The 21,401-nt window shown below is 50.6% G+C and overlaps 1 protein-coding gene across 4 annotated transcripts; it reads right to left on the reverse strand.

Moving 5' to 3' along the window:
- Nucleotides 1–6: 6 nt before the first annotated feature.
- On the reverse strand, nucleotides 7–20,110 carry Adgre5 (adhesion G protein-coupled receptor E5). 4 transcript variants are annotated; one of them, XM_041663458.1, is made up of 19 exons: nucleotides 19,927–20,110; nucleotides 11,496–11,546; nucleotides 11,165–11,296; nucleotides 10,610–10,768; nucleotides 8,721–8,858; nucleotides 7,205–7,351; nucleotides 6,476–6,622; nucleotides 6,352–6,395; nucleotides 6,170–6,247; nucleotides 5,205–5,382; nucleotides 5,008–5,124; nucleotides 4,618–4,841; nucleotides 2,600–2,767; nucleotides 1,823–2,014; nucleotides 1,454–1,680; nucleotides 1,296–1,362; nucleotides 1,116–1,207; nucleotides 834–1,002; nucleotides 7–725 (listed from the first exon to the last, which is right to left on the reverse strand). In XM_041663458.1, the coding sequence occupies exons 1-19, from the start codon at nucleotides 19,955–19,957 to the stop codon at nucleotides 591–593; spliced, it is 2,496 nt and encodes an 831-aa protein (XP_041519392.1). In that variant the 5' UTR covers nucleotides 19,958–20,110; the 3' UTR covers nucleotides 7–590. The 4 variants fall into 4 exon arrangements, with proteins under 4 accessions (XP_041519392.1, XP_041519391.1, XP_041519393.1 ...); XM_041663457.1 differs by having other exon boundaries at nucleotides 8,721–8,876; XM_041663459.1 differs by lacking the exon at nucleotides 8,721–8,858 and having other exon boundaries at nucleotides 8–725.
- Between the last annotated feature and the right edge of the window lie 1,291 nt (nucleotides 20,111–21,401).

Here is a 21,401-nt window from a genome sequence, read left to right on the forward strand (position 1 = left end):
AACCATCTTTCTTCTCTTGGTCAGCATTTCATGAACTTGAAGGCCAAGCAAGCACCTCTACCAACAAACATGCCACCTGTTTTGCATCAGGATATTTAATTTTATGTGTCAACATTGAGAGGTTTACAGGTTTAAAAATGTTACAAAACATAACAATGAGACCCTTCTGCCCTGGATGAGGGACAGCTGGGCCTCTGTACCGTGAGCCTCGGCAGCAGGCAGGATCACTGATGGCTGACATCAGTCTTAGCTTAAGGAAATTGAACCCAGCACCCTGGCCTCTTACGTGCCAAAGACAGTTGCAAAGAGCCCAGGCCAAGGGACCTGCACTCTATCCCCAGGACTGCCTGCTTCATGTACCACGGCAGTGGGCTGCAGCTCTGTACTGGCTGGCTTCTGTTTCTGTGGTAGGCAGTAGCTGTGATGGGGCAAAGAAGCAACCAGAAGCAGGACCCGTGGCCCCATTCCCACTCGCTGCCCGGTGTACATCCCTTTATCAGAAATGGGCCAAAGCTGGGAAGATGGCGGCAACAGAAGGCAGGAGAGCGACAGCTTCGAGCATGTGCTGGTGACCCGACTGGAACTTGCCTTCACATCCCTGATTCTGAGGCCCTGAGAGACCGTGTTTGACTCTGGCTGGTGCCAGTGCCCGCTGTGGAAGAGCTGAACTCCGAGTACTTGTTGCCAGCAAGCATGCAGGCCCACTTTCGGTATTCTTCCCTCACCTGTGAGCCAGAGGGCGCCAGGTTAGGGTCACAAAAGGAATCAGGCCTGGCCCGGCCCTGTCTACCTCCACCCCAAGCTCTTCCCACAGCTGCCTCTGGTCTGCCTACCTTCTTGTTGAGCAGGCAAAGCATCAAGAAGAGGAAGAGGCCTTGTAGGCAGTTGAGCAGGGTGAAGATGTAGGACAGCCATCTGCTGTGGGGGTCGAAGAGGAACAGGCCGAAGACCCAGGTACTACCCAGCACGATGAGTTGGGCAATGGCTGTGATGGTCAGCACCCTGGGAGGGGGTGGGCAGTTGCAGCTAACAGTCTCTGCAACTCCCCAGCTCCCTGCTCAGGCCCTAACTCTCCTCACCCTGGCTCCGCCAGCCTTCCCCGCTGCCCCTCTCACCTTGCTTTCCTTAATTTCTTCATGTTTGGGTTGATTTCAGAAAACTTTGCTGTGAGCTTCCAGACAGTGATGAGGAAAATGGCAGAGTTACACTGGGTGGAGAATATGGGTCAGGGTTAGGGGGTTGCTGGTAGTTAGGAGGCTTGCTGTTCAGGTCTCCAGTCCCCAGAGAGCACTTACAAAAATGATGAAGGCCAGGGGTCCCACAAAGCTCCAGAGAAAGCCGTCCTTATAGTTTAACCAGCAGCTGGGGAGAAGACGACAGTACCTTGTCAGTGGCCCCGGCCACCAGGTCCCAGCCCTCCACTCCAGCCTCACCTCGACAGAGAGAGACTCACTATGTTTGCTGTCCATAGCCATCCAATTTGGCAGCCGCTGAGATGGCCACAATGAGGAGGGGCACCCCATAGCCTATCAGACAGCGCCACTGTATGCTCAGGCCTTGGCCCTGGAACACACGCACCACGAGGAAGTAGAGCTCCACACCTTCCAGGGCCATCCAGCAGAAGGCCGCCAGGAAGAGGTAGTGCAGCAGCATTGCCACCAGGCGGCAGCGTGGGCTCACCTGTGGGCACAAAGGGTTGGGCTGGCAGCTGGGCTCAATCAGCCTGATGGGGCGCCTTCCACACTGAGCCCCAGGACAGACTGGGCTACCCTACTCCTAGGTCTTCACTCCACGCTCTAGTGAGGTCAAGACAGGAACATACCTCACCCCCTTCATTCTCGACGCCAACCAGGAATATGAGCGAGCCCAGGAAAAGGCAAATGCACAAGTGCAGGTGCACCATGGTCCGGGAGCTCTGGATGGGCTTCACCAGCAGGAAGGTCAGGATACACAGCAGCAGGCAGATGAGGGAGAGGGACAGCCCCACCTTGGTGATCAACTCCAGTCTCGGGTCCTAGGGGCGGGCAGGGGCAGGGGTTGAGGGTGGGCTGGGGGGGGGTTACTCCTCTTTTCCCTACACACTTATTAACTTGTTAGCACCCTCACACGCCTGTCTTGAACCACAGGGCCAACTCTGCCTGGCTAAAATAATTCCAGCTGACCACGAGACTCAGGTTCTGGTCATATTCAGAAAGCTGTACTTTCTGGGATATTCTACACAGGGTCTTTTTATTACATTTATGTATTTGTGTGTATGGCATGAAGCATCTGCCTGCCCCTCACTGTATGTGTTTTCTAGAGATGAAACTCAGGTTATTAGGGCTGAAGTGTATAGGCATGTTTGTTGGCTTACTAGCTAGCCCATCTCATCTGCACAGACTTGCATTTTTAGCAGTGCCTCATATTTGTTCAGGGACTCGGGTGGGGGCCTGCATCCATCAGCTACTGGGTCACAGGACTCCAGGGGAGGAACTGAGACACAGGGCATGGGGCTATTCAAGGGGACCTACTTGAACACCCAGTGGGGTACACCCTTGAGTGGGTCCTATGGTTTGCCTTAGGCAAGCCTGGATAAATGGTGTGGGGACTTACCACTTACCTGCACGTGGTACTGGGCCATTAGGATGGCGAAGCTGCTCAGATGGTTGCACTGGCAGAAACCAGTGTCATTCATTGAGCAGCCGTCAGTGGCCCAGCGCCCACTCCCATTGTCACCAGTGTCCCAAAAGGCACATATCAGCTGTTCACGGGGCCGCTTTGACTCCACCTACAGGCAGACAAGCAATGAGGGTGTCCAAAGCACAGTTAGAGTCTGGGGTAAGCAGAGGACCTTGCTTTTGGTCGCATAATATGTCTACTCTGCGCAGAGAGCATGGGGAGCCAGCAATGGGATGACAGGACACCAGTCCCTGCTGTGAGCTGAAGCAAATCACAACCAGTTAACAGGTAATAAATGCCAAAGAAATTAAAAGAATCTGTGGGGAATGGTTGCTTTAAGATTGTAATTTAAAAACAAAAACCAGGTTTATTGGATGTACTGCAAGGGAAGGGTCCCCATGCTACCATGCTCCATCCATCCATCCATTCACCCACAAATTTAAGACAGTCTCAGTATTCCAGATTGCTCTCAAACTCACTAGGTGGCTGAGGACGATGATGCTTTTATATTCCTGCTTCTACCTCTTGAGTGTTTGGATTATATTTTATGTAGTCATTTAATCTTTGAATCTAGGGCTTCATGCATCCTAGACAAATACTCTACCAACTGAGCTATATCTCCAGCCTAGACTAATTTGTTTAACTTTAAAATTTTTGTTTTTTCAAGACAGGGTTTCTCTGTGTAGTCCTAGCTGTACTAGAACTTGCTATGTAGATCAGGCTGGCTTCAAACTCAGATCTGCCGGCCTGAGTGCTGGGAATGAGCTGTCACTTCCACCTTTAATCCGCTCACAGCAGACATCAGCAGACACAGGTGGTTGTTCTTCCAGAGGACCCAGGTTCAATTCCCAGGACCCACATGGTAGCTCAAACTGTCTAATTCCAGTTCCAGGGAATCTGATGCCCTCTGTGGCCTCCGTGGGACCCGGCATACATGTGGCGCACAGATTCATATAGGGAAAACACCCACACACATAAGACTTTTTACAGTTACATTGGTGGGGTTGTCCTTGTGCTCCAGCCTGCATAGGGAAGGCAGAGCATGTCTTGGGAATTGGTTTTCTCCCACGATGTAGGTCTTGGAGATGAGCTCAGGTCAGGAATTAAACTGAGGCCTGGTGAAAAGCACCTGTCTGCTGAGCCATCTTGTTGGGCTTAGACTGTAGTGTTGTTTTGTTTTTTAACCTTTTTATGGTACTGAGGATCAAGCCCAGACCTTACTTACTATGACAGGAAAACATTCTTCCTGAGTCAACTACTAGCCTTGCCTGCCAGCTGTTTATTTGCTCGCTCATTCATTCATTCATTCATTCAGCAGTGAACCCAGACCCTTCTGAATTCTAACCAAGTACTGTATCACTGAGTTTGAAGACAAGTCCTCACCCAGGCTGGCCTTAAATTGACTCTGCTTCAGGCAGGCTTTGAACCTTGACTCTCCTCCCTCCCTGCAGCTGGGAGTGAGACACTTATGCCACAAGACCACAGCTCATGCTTTGCTTATTTTTTGAGACAGGGTCTCTCTTGAGAGCTCTATCCTGTAACTCTCTCTATAGACCAGGCTGGCCTCGCTCAGAGACCCTCCGAAGTGCTAGAATTAAAGGCATGTGTCACCATACCCAGCTGTAATTTAAAAAGTTTTCTGTACTTTTAGTGTTTTTTAAATTATAGCTAGAAAAAGAGTAGGTCACTTTTGGTTTTTCTTTTCTTTTTGGGGTGTGTGTGTGTGGCCCTGACTGTCCTGGAAATCACTCTGTAGACCAGGCTGGCCTTGAACTCAGATCCACCTGCCTCAGCCTCTGAGTACTGAGATTAAAGGCATGTGCTACCACCACCCGGCTAAATTGGTTTTTCTTTGGTTCTGTCCTTCTACCATGTGGGTCAAGAAGAGCCACCTTGACTTTGGGTAGGGAATGAGCAGCAGAGCATCCCCTCCCCCACTCTTCCCATTCAGGGACTCACAGAAGAATAGGAGAATTTGAAGGTGACGTTCGAGGTGAGCTTCCCAGTGTCTGTGTTGGTCAGGAAAATGGAGCTGATGTTTGAGAGGAGCGTGAGTGACACATTCAGAACTGGGCTTTCGTAGAGCTCCTCCAGTAGATCCCGACTCTGGGTCAGGTCCATGGAGGCATTGGCCAGCAGCTTCTGCATGTTTGGACTGGACAGGATGCCTGCCAAGGAGTAGCCTGGGGGCAGAGATGCAGGCTTGCCTCCTGTCCTCCCTCCATTGCCATCCTCCCAGTGAGGACATCCACCTCAGTCTAAGGTCCTCCCGAGGAGCTGCTGTCTGCCTGTCCCACACCCCAGACCTCACCCTGGCTTCCCTGGAAGGTCCTCTTCCCAGACCCCTACCATTTTCTGAGTGTCCAGCTCCAGCTGTCAAAGCCCAGTCCAGTTTCATCCAAGCTTGGCTTTGGTACACTGTGGTGATATCTTTGTTGTCTTGTTCCTTGATCATCAGGGACAGTTCTGAAAAGACAGGGATAGTGGGTGACTGGGGAAACCAAGGACAGGATGGTACCTGGGGGTGGGACCAGAAGAAGCCTTACCAGTGTTTGAAGGGGACGTGTAGGTGAAGGGACCTTTGGGTAAGAACTGGGCCAACATTCGAAGGCTTTGTTCCATATACTTGAGCAACATGGTGGCCACTAGGTGGCGGTCAGTGGCGTTTAGAGTATCTATGTCCGTGGGGGCTTCCAGAAGCTTGTCCATGGCTTCAATGAGTTTCTGGAGGTGGAGAGTGACAAGAGTTGTGGAGGTTTGAACTACAGGAACTGAATAAAGGGGCCCGGACCACCCTTCCCATCAGCAGACACTGAAGAGCCGCATGGGTTGCTTGGGGAACCAGCTGGAGGGATACATTAAGATTTACACAGTAGCCAGAAACCAAAGAGATGAGGTTTATGAGCCTGTGCATGTCACAGTGGAACACACACACCAGCAGGCATGACTGCCAAGGCTCTGCTGAGTCATCCCCCAGCCCCTCATTGGGGTAGTCCAGGCTGGTCTTCCACCACCGAGCCACACCCCAGCCCTATAACCTCGAGCTATTGATCTTCCTGCCTCTACCTTCTGGGGTAGAGGCACATCACAGACCACCACACCTTGTTTGTTCACGGCTAGAAGTTAAGTACCCCAGGGTATTTTGCATGTTGGGCAAGCATTCTATCAACTGTGCTACCCCAGCCCTGTTCCATTGTTTTTTTTTCAAAGGGTCTACAGAGAAACCCAGTCTCGAAAAACAAAAACAAGAAAACAAAAACAAAAAAACACAGGGTCTTGCTGCGTAGCTCAGGAATCTGAGATCCTTCTCCAGGATCCAAGCAGCATAGGCCTCCACACTCTGCTTAACTCCACTCTTAACTGCTGCAATCATTGCCATTACAGCCCTTGTGTCCGAACCACACACATGGCTGCACGTCAGAGCTGTGCCTCAAACCAGAAGTACTGCTTGGATGGATGGGACACTATGGTTTTCCCCTACTGCACTGGGGTCCCCAGAGCTCTCCCATACCTGGATGGTGTAGTTGGCTGTGGCTGGATCGAAGTCCCTGAGCAGATTCTGGACTTCAACGGAGAAGTGAGAGAGACTCTGGGAAGGGAAATGGTGGGTCACGGGTGGGCAGCAGCACAGCGGAAGGGGATGGACAGACTGTGTGAAGGGATCCGACCTCCTGGTCCCCACTGGCTACTCACCCGGCTCTGGGCTGTGGGCAGCAGTGTCCAGGCAGGGAATGGTTCTGTAGGGACAGGACTGTGGTTCAGTAATCTCAAAGTGCATGGGCAGGACATGGAGGTGCTGGGTAGCTAGGGCAAGTACCTTGGCACCTGATGCTCTTTGGGTCACTGAGCAACCTAGAGATTAGCTTCCAACCTGGGCGGCAGCGGCACTTGTAGGAGCCTTGGGTGTTATTGCAGACAGTGGAGTTGTGGCACTGATGCTGCCCGGTGCTGCACTCATCAATATCTGGGGACACAAAACAGGGGTTAGGTCCTTTCCTGTATGGTCCCAGTCTCTTCCTTAGTACAACCATAGTGCCTGGCTTGACGTACTGGTCCCTGGTGGCCTCAGTGAGTGGTACATGACGGGTTAGGAATGTGGAGAGGTCTAAGGCGAATGTACAGGACTATGGACTTCACCTGGGGTCCTCTGGGATACCTCTTAGTGTCTCACCTCCCTTCCTGGGCCCCTCAGCTTTTTACATTCAACCTCAGGAGATTAAGGCCTGACCCCACAGAGCCTCCTATCATTCCTTAAGTAAACATGAGGACAGCAGAGTTAACCTTCGGGGTTCAGCATCCACACCAGGTGGCTCACAAGCAGCTGTAACTCCAGTTCCAGGAGAGCTGACGCTTCCTCTGACTTCCCTGGGCACCTGCACCCATGTGGTGTACACACACACACACACACACACATATATACTCAAAACACATATATTACATATATATATTTTTAAGCAGGGTCATTGGGATTAAAGGTGTGTTTCACCACACCTGACGAAATAAATCTTAAACAAGACTGCGGGTCCTTAAAAGGTGGCATCCGGACCTTCACACACTGTGTTGATTGGGCCATTGGGGGATCCAAGAACAGGTTTCCAGCCGTGACGACAGTTGCAAGAATAGTTGCCCAACTTGTTGATGCAATGGGTAGATGGGTGGCAATGGTTTTGCCCGGAAGCACATTCATTTACATCTGAGAACAGAAGCAAAGGGTCATCCCGGCCCCCGCTCACACCTCCATGCATTGCACCCACTTTCCATCCTCTCACTGCCTCAAACTCAGTTGCACGTGACCTCTGCAGGACAGGCCCCGCAAGGATCAGGGGACTCAGTTTATAGGAGGTAAAACCAGGAAGCAGATTGGGTCATAGGGCTGGACTTCATGACCCAGGCCTCTTGTTGCTTTCTGACCCTTCTCGGAACAGGATGTGATACTGTTCTCACAGATGAGGAAGAGCTGAGCTCTGGAGGCTCCAGAGCTTCTGGGCTCACCCTGAGGCCTCCCTACCCTGTCGAAACATGTTGCCGGGAGCTGTATCCTCAGGGGAGTCTTCATAGTTCTGGGAGCTCCCGAGACCCCGCAGAACTTCTCCCTCTTCAGGCTACAGCCCTGCCTCTTCCTCCCAGCTCCTGTCCAGTCTTGCAGATGCTTCTGGGGGTACACCTGTGCATACCTTTGGGGCCTCAGCCTGGGCTTGAGGTCAGGTGACACCTGCGTGCGTAGCTGCCCTGGGTGTTGGTGCAAATGCAGTGTTCCTATAGACTGGGGTTCTGATCCTCATCTACCTCATGAGAAGAAGCGGGGGAGGGGGGGCGTTGTGTGCTTGAAGTTGAAGCCTCAGGCTCAGGGTTGGCTAGGTTCATGACACAGAAGCATCTGGAATATACCAGTCTCCTGTGGGCACACCCCCCTTCTAACTCATATGAAGGTATCACATGATGCCTTCTGTTCTGGGCAGCGGAGAAGGATTGAGCCTTGCTCCCAAGCCACACCCCCTTTAGAAAGAAGCTCAATAGAATGGGCAGGGCAAGAAGGAACCACACTAGATAGGCCAGGGAGCCAGCCTGTATGGTGAGCAGTGACCAGCTGGTGCACAACCAGCCAGGCATCACTTGGAGTTAGGGAGGTAAAAACATGCATTCTATTGATGCCAACCCTTCAATATCACAGTGTTCACGGGAGTAGGAGTGACAGGCATTTCTGTTCTCTCTCCTGTCAGGGTCACAGACCTGGGGATGCATTGAGTGTAGCCCCGCCTCCGTGTCCTGTGTCCTGAACTGCTTCGCCTGGCAGTGGCAGGTTGACATCCTCAGGTGAGGGTGGGTTCTGGGGCAATGGTTATGGCCCTCCATAGCTCTTCTTTTGCACAGTGCTTGCCTTCAACTCTCTGAATGTGTTGGGGGCTGATGTCACCCTGCCCAATCTGGTCATACCATTCTATGCTGTCTTCAAGGGACCAGGATTGCTGGGGATAGTCAGCATGGTGATTGGGAAGAGCAGTGGACAAGGCGGACCATACTGTCGTCTTCCAGCAGGAGCAACGGCAGGGAATGTGGCCTACCCTTGGGTGTCTTTTCTCCTGGGTCTCCAGGCTGTGTCCGTGGGTGTACTGTAGCTGGCTGCTTAGGGAGACTTCCAGGCGCAGCAGTAACTGTGTGGCTCCCGGAGGGCGCGGGTGTCACCCCAGTGTCCACTGATGCTGAGAAGAGGACAGACACTGCAGCGGAACGTGCTTGTGAGAGAGGCAGAGTATTCCGACCGCTATCCCTTTGGCTTATGCAAATGAGATGCAGATGGGCAGAGACACATCGGCTTATGCAAATGAAATGTAGATGAGCAGGAGGATGGTGGTTTATGAAAATGAGATGCAGATGAGCAGAAGGAACTTCTGAACTTCCTGAACCAAGTAGTAAAGAAGCTGCAGAGGACTTGACCCAAGGGTTCCTGCCGTCCTTTGAGTGCGATCCAGGTGGGCGTGTCCTCTAAGCATTTCAGGCTGGAGTCTGGAGTGCTAATCGGTGGCTAAGCCAGGGCCTTAGGCATTGACTGGGTCCTGCTCTAAGCTGGGCGCTATTTGTCACCTTGAGGTCCATGGAGACTTCCGTGTCACTCATGTATTGACATATTTTTCTGAAAATCAATCTCTCTCTTTGTGTGTGTGTGTGTGAGTCTTTCTCTTTGAGACAGAGTCTCGTTATTTAACCCCTAGCTGTCCTGGAACTTGCTCTGTAGACCAGGCTGGCCTTGGAACTCACAGAGATCCTCCTGCCTCTGCCTCCTGAGTGCTGGGATTAAAGGCTTGTACCTCATACCTGGCTTTGAAACTGTCTCTTGCATTCAGAGAACGAACTTTTCCCAGATTTTGCCATCAAGTTAATCACCTGCCTTGAAATCACCTGAGTAGGCACTTAGGCTGCTGTCCTGCTGTGCACAGCCTGTTGAAGTTTAAACTGCGGTTAAGAGAACAATGCTACCAACCTTTCTGGGCCTTGGATTGCCCAGGTAATCAGCCTCACAGCCTAAGCAAATGCACAGCTGTGCTCTCCCTTGCTCCTGACCCAGAATAATGTATATGTGTCCTTTGTGTGTGTGAGTGTGTTGTGGTAATCATTTGCTGAAAACAACCAGTAAGTTGGAAACAACTTTATATAACAAATATCCACCATAAATTCTGTAAACAACATGTGGATATAGGTTGGTAATGCCTGTTTGCCATCATGTTTGCTGTTCTGGGTAAATAAAGTCATTTTTCCCTTATAAAATTCTGTTAAAGATTTCTGTAGTGAATCCCTCATTCCTCTCCCATGCTGCGTTTTCTTTGCTGCTTAGGAAATACAGAGCGAAGCCCTTTGTTATGGACAGACAGAAGATATGGGGAAAGAAGGGTTCAGAATTCTTTTTGTTGTTTGTTTTTTTTTTTTTGTAACTTTTTTTTTATTTATTTACTTAACTTTATTATGTTTGTTGGTGTGAAGGTGTCAGATCTCATGGAACTGCATTTTCAGACAGTTGTGAGCTGCCATGTGGGTGCTGGGAATCGAACCCGGGTCCTCTGGAAGAGCAGTCAGTGCTCTTAACCGCTGGGCCATCTCTCCAGCCCTTGTTGTTTGTTTTTTGTTTGTTTTCTGAGACAGGGTTTCTCTGTGTAGCCCTGGCTGTCCTGGAACTCCCTCTGTAGGTCAGGCTGGCCTTAAACTGACAGAGATCTCTTTGACTCATATTCTAGCCTCAAACTCCAGAGTGTTGGATCATAGATGTGCACCACAATACCCAACTAAACAGGGCTTTCAGGATGAGGCCTGAGCAGGGGGTCCAGAATGTCCCCTTCCCCCTGCATCTCTATGCTTGTGGATGTGACACATGACCCAGAGCAAACCACAGAGGCGGAACCAACATCAGGACCCTGCCCTGTGCCTGCTGTGGTAATGGGTGACGCTGGCGGGCTCTTACCTTCACAGGTGTTCTCACTCTTGTTAGCGAAAGATGTCTCCCCGGAACGGAGCTTATATCCCAGGTTGCACGTGCAGTGGTAGCTCCCCTCTGTGTTCTGACACGTGGCGAAGGAGCCACAAATCGTTGACATACCAGGGAGCAAACACTCGTTGACGTCTACAACACAACAAGCAGTCAGGGTCACCTCCCACCCCACCTGACTACAGGGTGGAGCGGTGACAGCCAGCATCGTTGAGGGGAATTACGGGCTGTGCTATAGCTTGAGCTAGCTTTTCCTGAAGGCTGCAACTGTCAGCTCTGCTCCTCTCATCCTCCTCTGGATGGACAATACCAATGTGGGGGTGGAATGGAAGACCAGCCTCCCCCTCCCCACTCCTAAAGCCAAGTTCAGGCACCGATCTCCAGAACCCAGGCCCCCCTCTCAGGTAACCCTAATTGTTAGCTTCTTGCCTCTCCATCTTGCTGTCTTTTTCTGTATTTGACGCAGCTGAGACCCCTGGCCCCAGACCACACCTTGTCATCTCTCCATATGCCCACCCCAAGCCTCTGTACCTTCACAGGTCTGTAGGAGATTCGTGATGAGCCCGTTATCATTTCTGCCACTTGAGGTGAAGCCTGGCTTGCATTGACAGTTGCTCTTATCCACACAATCTGAGTTCTCAGGGCACGGCCAGCGGGGACAGACTGTGGGGGGCAGGTACTTTGGTAAGAGAGTAAAGGAGGCCCGGTAGAGGGGACGTGCCACCCGGAACAGAATCTTGAAAGGTGTGAGGATTGGCCCCAAGCTCCCCCAGCGGCTGCCCATCTGCTCCTGGGGCTCTGTGGTCAGTTGGGATTCCCTCCCCAGCTCTGGCCTTGGAGCCCTGGTGTCCAATGGCCTTACCTCTGGTCTTCTGGGTTTGGGCTCCTGACAGGCTCAGTGGGATGCACATCACTGCAACAAAGCAAAAGATGATCAGCCGGAATCCAGAGCAGAGATAGGCAGCCAAAGCTGTGTGTCAGTGGGAGTGGGTGCGGACCCTGCCCAGGCTAAGATTCTGTAGTTAATACTCAAATAGACCCATCAGGCAAGGATGATGACACTTGCTTATAATTCAGTCAGTCAGGATGTTGAGGAAGGAGAATTAGGAGCTCAAGGCCAACCCTGGGCTACAGACTGAGATTCCCATCTCAAAAAAATAAATAAATAAAAATAAAAATCAACCAGGGTTGGGGAGATGGTTCAGCAGTTAAGAGCACTGACTGTTCTTCCAGAGGTCATGAGTTCAATTCCCAGCACCCACATGGCAGCTCACAACTGTCTTCAATGGAATCTGATGCCCTCTCTGGTGTGCAGACATACATGCAGGCAGAACATGCATATACACAGAATAGATCTTTTAGAAACATTAAACAAACAAGCAAACAACAACAACAAATTTCACAAAGTAGAGCATGGGACGCATGCCTGTAATCCCAATATTTTGGAAGCGGTTACAAGAGGATCAGAAGTTTGAGTTATCCTTGGCTACATAGCAAGGTTAAGACCAAATCGCCTACAAGAGTCCTATCTCTAAAACAACAAACAAAACAAAAAAAAACAAAACCAACAAAGAAAACAGAAAGCCGGACGAGAGCTTCCAGATGCAAGTTTTAAACTAGCCTACGTCACATACTGAGAATCTGCCTCAAAAACAAAGTACAGAGAGGAAAAACTACAAAACCCACGGGTTGCTTCCTGTGGCTCAGATACCTACAGCCAGAGGATCAGCACCCACAGCGGCCCATCCAGGGCCTGAGCACCAGACAGCCTGCAAACAGGTGGCTGAGCTCTAGGCTCTCCAGGCCTGTGGGGTGGAGAAAGGAAGCCACAGGCTTTTGGATGATGGATGAGACCTTCATTACTCTCTCACCCATTTTCCCTTTTGTGGCAATGGAGGTGATGATGGGCTCCCTTTATGGCAACAAACCCTATGTGCCCAGGGATTAACACTTTCTTTTAAGACATAGTCTCTCTATATAGCTCTGAAACTCACTACGTAGACCAGGCTAGCTTCGAACTCACAAAAATGCACCTGCCTGTCTCTCAAGTGCTGGGATTAAAGGTGTGCACCACCACTGTCTGGCTAAACAGTCTTTTTTTTTTTACCCAATATGTTTTTATTAAAAATTTCTGCCTCCTCCCCGCCTCCCTTTTCCCTCCCCTTCTTCCCACTCCCCTCCCTTATTCCCCTCCCCCTCCCTCTCCAGTCTGAAGAGCAGTCAGGGTTCCCTGCCCAGTGGGAAGTCCAAGGTTCTCCCCCTCTCCATCCAGGTCTAGGAAGGTGACCATCCAAACAGGCTAGGCTCCCACATATAAGCTACATTTTTTTTCTTTTTCTTTTCTTTCTTTCTTTTCTTTTTTCTTTTTTGCTACTAATGCAGAATCAGGAAGAGCTCTCTTAAAGGAGCCATGACACCCTTGCTTACCACCAGCAAATAGAGCCCATTGGAAAAAAATGTGGCTACCAAGAAACTGTGTTAAACCGTGTGTGTGTGTGTGTGTGTGTGTGTGTGTGTATCTAGAATTTATTTTTAAGTTTTCTCAGGTTTTATCAATCTGCTTGGAATTCCTGCCTTGTTCTATTCTGCTAAGCCACTGGCAGAAACAGCTTCTTTATTAACCAATGGCAATAAAACATAATCACAGCATACAGAGGGAAATCCCACCTTAATCTCCTAACACAGATTAAACTTTTTTTTAAAACTGAATTTATGGCCTAAGGAGCTGGATCAGTGAATAAAGCATAAATACCAGAGTTCCCCAGAACCTACTAAAAAAGTGGGCAGTTGTGGCAGCCTATGTTTAATCCAGCACAGGATTTTTTTTTTTAATTTATTTATTTATTAAGGATTTCTGCCTCCTCCCTGCCACTGCCTCCCATTTCCCTCCCCCTCCCCCGATCAAGTCCCTCTCCCTCATCAGCTCGAAGAGCAATCAGGGTTCCCTGACCTGTGGGAAGTCCAAGGACTGCCCACTTCCATCCAGGTTTAGTAAGTAAACACTGTCTTTTACACTTAAATCTTTGTCTTAATTTGAACTCTATGCTGTGATAAACACCATGATCAAAAGCAAGCTGGGTAGGAAAAGGGTTTATCTGCTTACAGGTTACAGTCTACTTTCAGGGAAGTCAAGGCAGGAGACCGAAGCCAGGGACTGAAGCAGAGACCATGTGAATATGTGTTAATATGATTGGGGTAATAAAGAAGCTGACTGGCCAATGGGTGGGCAGATAGAGGTTAGATGAGACTTGCAGGAAAAAAAAAGAGCTTGAAGAAGAGGAGGAAGACTCGGGAGTCGAGAGAGCCAGACACAGAGGAAGCAGGACATGTAGAAAATGAGGCGACAAACCATGAGCCACGTTGTAGAATTTAGATAAGAAATATGGGTTAAGTCGTAAGAGCTAGTTAGTAACAAGCCTGAGCTATCTGCCAAGCATTTATAATTAATATTAAATCTCTGTGTGGTTAATGGGGGAGATGGCTGACTGGACAGAACTGACAGGCGGGACAGAAAAGTTTATCTACAGAGGAAGGCTACTCACTGGCTTGCTCAGCCTGCTATTTTATATAGCACAGGATCACCTGCCCAGGTTATGTGTGTGTATGCTTTATCACAGCATAGAAACCAAACTAAGGGGCTGGAGAGATGGCTCAGTGGTTAACAGCATTGCCTGCTCTTCCAAAGGTCCTGAGTTCAATTCCCAGCAACCACATGGTGGCTCACAACCATCTGTAATGAGGTCTGGTGCCCTCTTCTGGCCATACACACAGACAGAATATTGTATACATAATAAATAAATAAATATAAATATATATATATATATATATAAAGAAACCAAACTAAGATAAAGAGTAAGTGTACTACTCTTAAATGTTAAACCAGGGCTGTGGGGCACACCTTTAATCCCAGCACTTGGGAGGCAGAGCAGGCAGATCTCTGTGAGTTCGAGGCCAGCCTGGTCTACAGAATGAGTTCCAGGACACTCAGTGCTATATAGAGAGATTATGTCTCAAAGAAGGGGGGGGGGGCATTGGCCCCTCCCACATCAATCACTAATCAAGAAAATACTCCACAAACTTGACTAAGAGGTCAACTTGTGGCCTTTTCTCAACTGAGGGTCCCTCGTCTCAAACGGCTCTACAGCTTGTGTCAAGTTGACAAAAAAACTAAGCAGTGCATTTACATTTATTTGTGTGTGTGTGTGTGTGTGTGTGTGCGCGCGTGCGCCACAACATCCTGTGTGTAAGCTGTTTCTCTTTTTACTACATGGAGCCCTGGATTAAATTTAGGTCACTGGGCTTACATACAGCAGCCACCTTTATGGACTAAGTTATCTTGGCCACCTCAGGTGTGTTTGAAGTAGGATCTCCTGTAGCCCAGGCTGGCCTGAAATTGGCCGCATAGATAAGGATGACCTTGAACTCCTGACCCTCCAGCCTCCACCCTGTTGGAGCAACCACATTTTATATTGTTTTCTCTCAGGAGCCCTAAGCCTTTGCATGCTAGGCAGTTGCTCTAACCACTCGTTCCCAACCCCGCTTTTTACTTTACTTCTAAATTGTACAGGCTGGGCTTGAACTTGAAGTCCTCCTACCTCAGTGACCTAAGGAGCTGAGACCAGGCCAGACCCTTGTCGTTCTTTTTGTTTGTTTCTTGAGACAGGGTTTCTCTGTAGAGCTTTGGAGCCTGTCCTGGAACTCACTCTACAGGCCAGGCCGACCTCTAACTCACGGAGATCCACCTGCCTCTGCCTCCCAAGTGCTGGGAGCCACCACTGTCCGATGACCCTTTAGGGAAGAGTGACGACTCGGACTGTGTTTCCCAGGTCCCACCCAAGCTCTGACACTCCAGCACCACCCACATCTACCCACTGTCAACCGCATGAGCTGGTGGTAACAAGTCAGAGAGGCCTCCTCACACACAGGAAGTGGCTGCGGTGGAGGGCGGGTGGCTGCAAACACAGCCTTGCTACCTCGCTGTAGCTGGCAGGCATCCCGTCAGGCAGGACTGGAAGCCGTAGGTAGCAGCAGTCACTAGAGACAGACATCCAAGAAAGCAGGGGCGGAGAGAAAAGAAATGATGGGGAAAAGAGAAGGGGAAGCAGGGCATGACGGCAAGAAGTGTGTGATTCACTGACTTGAGGCTGAGGCAGGAGGCTCTTAAGTTTACACAAAATTCGAGTGCAGCCTGGGCAAATCCGTGGGAATCTGACTGAAACAAGGCCCTGGGTTTCATCTCCAAGGCCAAAAATCGAAAGGAGGTGGTGGAGGAGGAAGAAGAGGAGAAAAGAGCTCGAACAAAGGCACAACCTGACTTCTGAGTCAATAGCCGGGATTCACACAGTGGAAGGAGAGAACTGACCTGTGTGTGTGTCATGCCATGAGAGCACACACACACACACACACACACACACACATGCACACGCACGCACACACACGAGCACACACACATATCCACCCCACAAAAAAATAAAATGAAAAATTTGAAAAAAGAATTGGGCTGGGTGGTGGTGATGCACGCCTCTAATCCCAGCACTTGGGAGACAAAGGCAGGCAGATCTCTGTTACTTTGAGGCCAGCCTGGTCTACAAAGCAAGTTCCAGGGCTACACAGGAAAACACTGTCTTGAAAAACAATAACAAAACAAAACCAAACAAAAGAATTGGCAGCAGGAGAGATGGCTCCGCAGATAAGAGCACTGGCTGCTGTTCCAATGGACCCAGGGTTCCATTTCCAGTGCCCACTTGGTGGCTCACAGTTCCAGGGATTTCGGTGCCCTCTTCTGATCTCCAGGGCTACTAGGCATTCACACGGTGCATACACATATAGGCAAGCAAAACAAGCATGCACGCAAGCTAAATAAATCTAAAAGGAGAAAGCCTGGCAACCCATGCAGTGGTGCAGCACTGTGATGGCCGGTTACAGGGATGCAAAGCCAGAGGACCGGAAGTCTCCTCCCGGGCTACAGACCTAAGGCACGAGAGCCTGTCTCAGAATAGAAGTCAAAAGAAAGACTGGGGTGTAGCATGTGTGAAGATATGGCACTAGCAGGTGTGAAGCCCAGTTTCCCTCTCAGTACAGGAGGAAGGGGGGGGGCATGCTGACAGAAAGTGGGAGGGGAGGTGTCTGAGAAGCAGGGGACCTGGGGAGAGCCTAGGGGACAGAGCTGTTCCCACAGCATCAAGAAAAGAATCCTAACAGAATCCTAGAGGGAGCCCTAGGGTGAAGGGTTGGTTGGTAGGGGGAGATGAAGTGAGTCACTTCCTGGATGATCCACTCCCCACTGGGCTGGCTGCATGCCAGGTTCTTAGGGGGGTTCCTGGGGTCGGTCACTATGGGCAGGGTTCGGGGGAGGGACGGGGACAGTGTCTCTAATAGGGTCTCAGTCTTTGTCTGACTGGGTTCCCACGAGGAGGCTCCGGGTGAAACTCACCCCCTTAAAGCTGGGGTGATCCTGAGGCTGGACCACCCCAGCCTGGTGACTGTCAGCCTCAAGTTAGAATTCTTCCTTTTCTGGGGCCACAGTATGGGATTTCTCCTCCTTTCACCCATCACAACCCAGTTCCTCTTTGTGTGACAGACCACAAAACGACCTTCCCTCCAGGATGGGCTCTGGGGCAACTTCACAGTTTCTAAAGTCTAGTGCCAGTACTTGTCTTTCTCTGTGTGACCAGTCTTGGTGCCTTCCACCTTGAGTTTTGAGACAGGGTCTCATGGAACCTGTGTTCATCACGCAGGCTAGGCTGGGCAGCCAGCGAGCCACAGGGATCTGCCACAACACTGAGATTACTGAACCCCCTATTTTTGGAAGAACAGCAAGTGCTCTTAACCACTGAGCCAAGTCTCCATTGCCTTAAGTAACTCTATTAAGACTCAAACCATGCGAGGCCAGCCTGGTCTACAAGAGTTGGTTCCAGGACAGGCTCTACAGGTTTTTTTTCTACAGAGAAACCCTGTCTCGAAAAACCAAAAAAAAAAAAAAAAAACAAAAAACAAAAAACAAAAAACATGGTGGAGTGGGTGTGATGGTGCCCATTGGTGAGGCCAGCCTGCTCTACCTAGGGAGCTCCAGGTCCCCAGGCTACATAGCAAGACCCTGTCTCATCAACAGCCACAACACAAAACAGAAGTAGGAGAATTTATTCTAAATTCGAAACCAGTCCAGGATACATAGCTACAGTGCCAAACTCTGCCTTAAAAAGAACAAAACAAATCAAAATCAAAATGAAGTTAGGCCTGGTTGCACAAGTCCTCAGAAGGGGAAGCAGGAGGATGAGAAGTTCAAGGTCATCCTTAACTACCCTGAAATTTTGTCTCCAAAGAAACCGGGAGAAAACTCAGGGCAGCATCAGGAGGCAGAGGCTGGGGTCACGTCTGATCTCCACCAATACAAGTGGAGGTTTGGAGCTTGGAAAAAGATTAGTGGGTAAGCAGGCTGGGAGGTGAAGGCAAGGCTGGAGTAGAGTCACCCAGGCAGGGTGGGATCCTCGTCCCCTCACCCTGAGCTGGGCTCTACGCCACTACCCTGAAGACACTGGCCAGGCTGCCCACATCTGGAGGCTTGGAAGTTAACCAAACAGGAGCACAGCTGCTCTTTTCTGCTCCCAGACACATCTGGTTCAAATTCCCAGGCTCAAAATGGGAAGCCAGGAGTGGGGGTAGGAAGGCAGGAGTGGGGGTAGGAAGGCAGGAGTGGGGGTAGGAAGGCAGGAGTGGGGGTAGGAAACCAGGAGTGGGGGTAGGAAGGCAGGAGTGGTTCAGATTCCCAGGCTCAAAATGGGAAGCCAGGAGTGGGGGTAGGAAGCCAGGAGTGGGGGTAGGAAGGCATCTCACCCAGAAAATAATTATCACAACAATAAAACAGTGCCCACTTAATTCTCTCTCCCACCCCCTTTGTATGTGTGTGTGTGTGTCCCCGCGCGCCTGCACTGAACTTGCTATGTAGACCTCCAACTCACAAGATCTGCCTTCTTTAGTGCTAGGATTAAAGACACCAGCTAGGCTGGTTGGTTGGTTTTGTTTTTTGCGATAAGGTCTCACTGTGGCCTCAAACTCACACACACACACACACACACACACACACACACACACACACACACAGCAGAGAATGACCTTGAACTAGCAGAGAATGACCTTGAACTTCGAAACCTCTTGGCTCAACTACCAGGGTGCTGTGACGGCAGACGTGGACACCACACCCATGTGTTCAGTTAATTCAAACTGTGAACCAGAAAGTTTCTGGACAAACTCTTGGCCCTTGAAACAGTACCATAAAATGCAGCTGGTCTTGTTCCATTTCACAGAGGAGGAAGGTGAAGCCCAAGGTCACTGTGACCCAGCCCAGTGATGACAGGCAGACCCATCTCAGCAGCTGTCTGCCACCAACTGTGCCCCACTGGGACTCTAGTTCCTGGTTCCAGAGGCTACAGGCCCCTGAGCTGCCTGACACTTGCCACCTGTTGCTGGCACGCAGGCCAGTCATTGTGGTTGGGGTAACCCCAGCTTGCACCTCAATTACATTTCTTCATTGTTTGTTATCGAGTTACTTAGGTAACTCAGCAGTAAGATAGCGGTTGGAGGAACCCAGGGTGGGGCGGGAAAGTCCAAGTTCAAACTCGATCTGACACAATCCCTTCAGCCAGCAGCTCAGTCCGAGGCAGGTCCCAAGGAGCATCTCTGCGGGGGGTTCCCACTCTCTGGGGTCATTCTCACACCGGCAAGTGTCCGCCTAAGAGCGCCTGTACAGGCGACCGACCAGTGGAGTTTACTTTATCCTGTATTGTTTTTTCTTAATTTTATTACTGTATGTGCATTTTGCCTGCATGTATATTTGTGAACTGCATGCATGCCTGGTGCCTGCGGAAGCCAGAAAAGGGTGTTGGGTCCCCTGGAGTTACAGACGCTTGAGAGCCACCATGTGGGTGCTGAGAACCAACCAGGTCCATTCTTAATGCTCTTAACCTCTGTGCCATCTCTCCAGCCCGCAGCCTGAATTTCTTTTTCTTTTGTTCTTTTGAGGCAGGGTCTCGCTGTGTAGCCCAGGCTGACCTGGAACTAGTGACCCTCCTGCCCCAGCCTCCCTAACGCCGTGTGTCACCATGCCGGCTTTGCCACTCCCTTTATATGTCCCCGTGCCTCAGTTTCCCCTCTTAGCCTCCAAATTGGCAGCAGTAGAGCCCAGCACCCCTGAGAGCCTTCTGGGGCGCACAGGTGCGTGGACTTTGCCTGTCCCTGCCCCGCCTGGCCACGTCCCGCGAGCCTCCTCCCGGCCCCGCGCAACCCCGAGGACTCACGGAGCAGGAGGCGGCGGTGGGCGCCTCTCATGGTGGCGCGGAACGGCTGGCGTCTGGGCTGGCTGCGGGTGGTGGCGGCCTCTTGGGCTGGGCCTTTATGCACGGGGCGTGGGCAGGGCCCTCCCCGGAACTGTCCTCCCCGCTGGAAAGTAACAGGAAAGTGCCGGGGAAACAGCCTCAGGGCGCGGCGCGCGCCCGCGCCTGGAACAAACGCGACCCATCGCGCGCGCGTCCCGGACACCCGCCCCTCGGACAGGCGGCCGGCCGGCTGCAGAGCTGGGCGGCGCCGACGAGGTGTCCCGGGACAGTCACTGCGAAAAGAACTGGGTGGAGCTCCCACCGGAGCGACGCCCCGGGCTCCTGAGCGAACCCCATTCCCAATAGTAGGACTTTACCCCCACCCCTCCTCTTTTCCAGGAGGGAAACTGAGGCTCATAGAAGTCAGAGGTCAAATAAGAATCAGAGAGGGCAGAGGACCCTTCTGGAATGTCAGGCCGGGAAAGAGAAATGTCAGGGATTGGAGATGTGACTCAGTGTGTGTAGTGCTTGCTTGACAGGCTCGAGGCCATGTCTAGTTACAGTGTCACCTAAACGGGCGCGGGCCTGTAACCCTAGCCCTAATTAGGCGATCAAAGTCAGCTCTCCTGTTGTCGTTTAGTCGCATTTGAAGCCTGCCAGGACTTTGCCTCACAAAGAAAAAAGGGGTGTGGAGGGTTGTGCCCTCCTATTGTAATCCCTGCATTTTGGAAAGCAGAGGCTAAACCCAGGCTGTCCTTGACCTCGTAAGAGTTCCAGGCCAGCCAGAGATATGCAGATAGGTTCTCTATCTCATAAAATAAAATAAAATAAAATAAAATAAAATAAAATAAAATAAAATAAAATGGAGGAGTACCAGCACAACATCTCAGTGGGTAAAGGCACTTGCCCCGAACCTATCCACCTTACTTCGACACCCAGGGCCTACATGATGGATGGAGAGAACCAGCCCCTGCCAGCTACCCTCTGACCTTCACAAGCACAAGTCCTAAATTGTATATCAACAAGTACAATGTACTAAGAACTTAGAATTAAACAGAGGAGATTTGACCACTGGACATCTCTAACCACTTCAGGGCTTTTTGGTTACACGTGTTGAACACTGGTTTCCTGTTTGAAGAACATATAACTATCATATCTTTTTATGTGGTGTGTGTGTGTGTGTGTGTGTGTGTAACCCAGGGTTTTGTGTATGCTCAGCAATCACTCTACCATGTGAACTATGTTCCCAGATACATCTAGTGATTTTTCAAAACATCACTGACTTTTTTTCCCCTTTTTTTTCTCTGAATCGGTGTCTCAGGTATCTCAGGCTGAATTTGAACTCTGTGTAGCCTAGGAGAGCCTTGAACTCCTGATTTCCCCACCTCTGAGGCCTAAGTCTGCAGGAGCCACAGGCCTAAACCCCCGGAGCTGGAGGCCTCCTTTCACCTCCCTAA

This window comes from Microtus oregoni, unplaced genomic scaffold, assembly GCF_018167655.1.
Source record: "Microtus oregoni isolate MIOR12 unplaced genomic scaffold, Mior012 000014F_ref0000157, whole genome shotgun sequence".
Lineage (NCBI taxonomy): Eukaryota > Metazoa > Chordata > Mammalia > Rodentia > Cricetidae > Microtus > Microtus oregoni.

Bases quoted from the DNA above. Each gene is read 5' to 3' on its own strand.
- Adgre5 (XM_041663457.1), bottom strand. From the start codon at position 19,957: ATGAGAGGCGCCCACCGCCGCCTCCTGCTCC. The intron at 4,842-5,007 runs GTAGGGGTCTGG...CTCTGCCCCCAG, and splicing joins AGCTGGACACTCAGAAAATG to GCTACTCCTTGGCAGGCATC. The intron at 1,208-1,295 runs GTAAGTGCTCTC...TTCTCCACCCAG, and splicing joins CCCTGGCCTTCATCATTTTT to TGTAACTCTGCCATTTTCCT.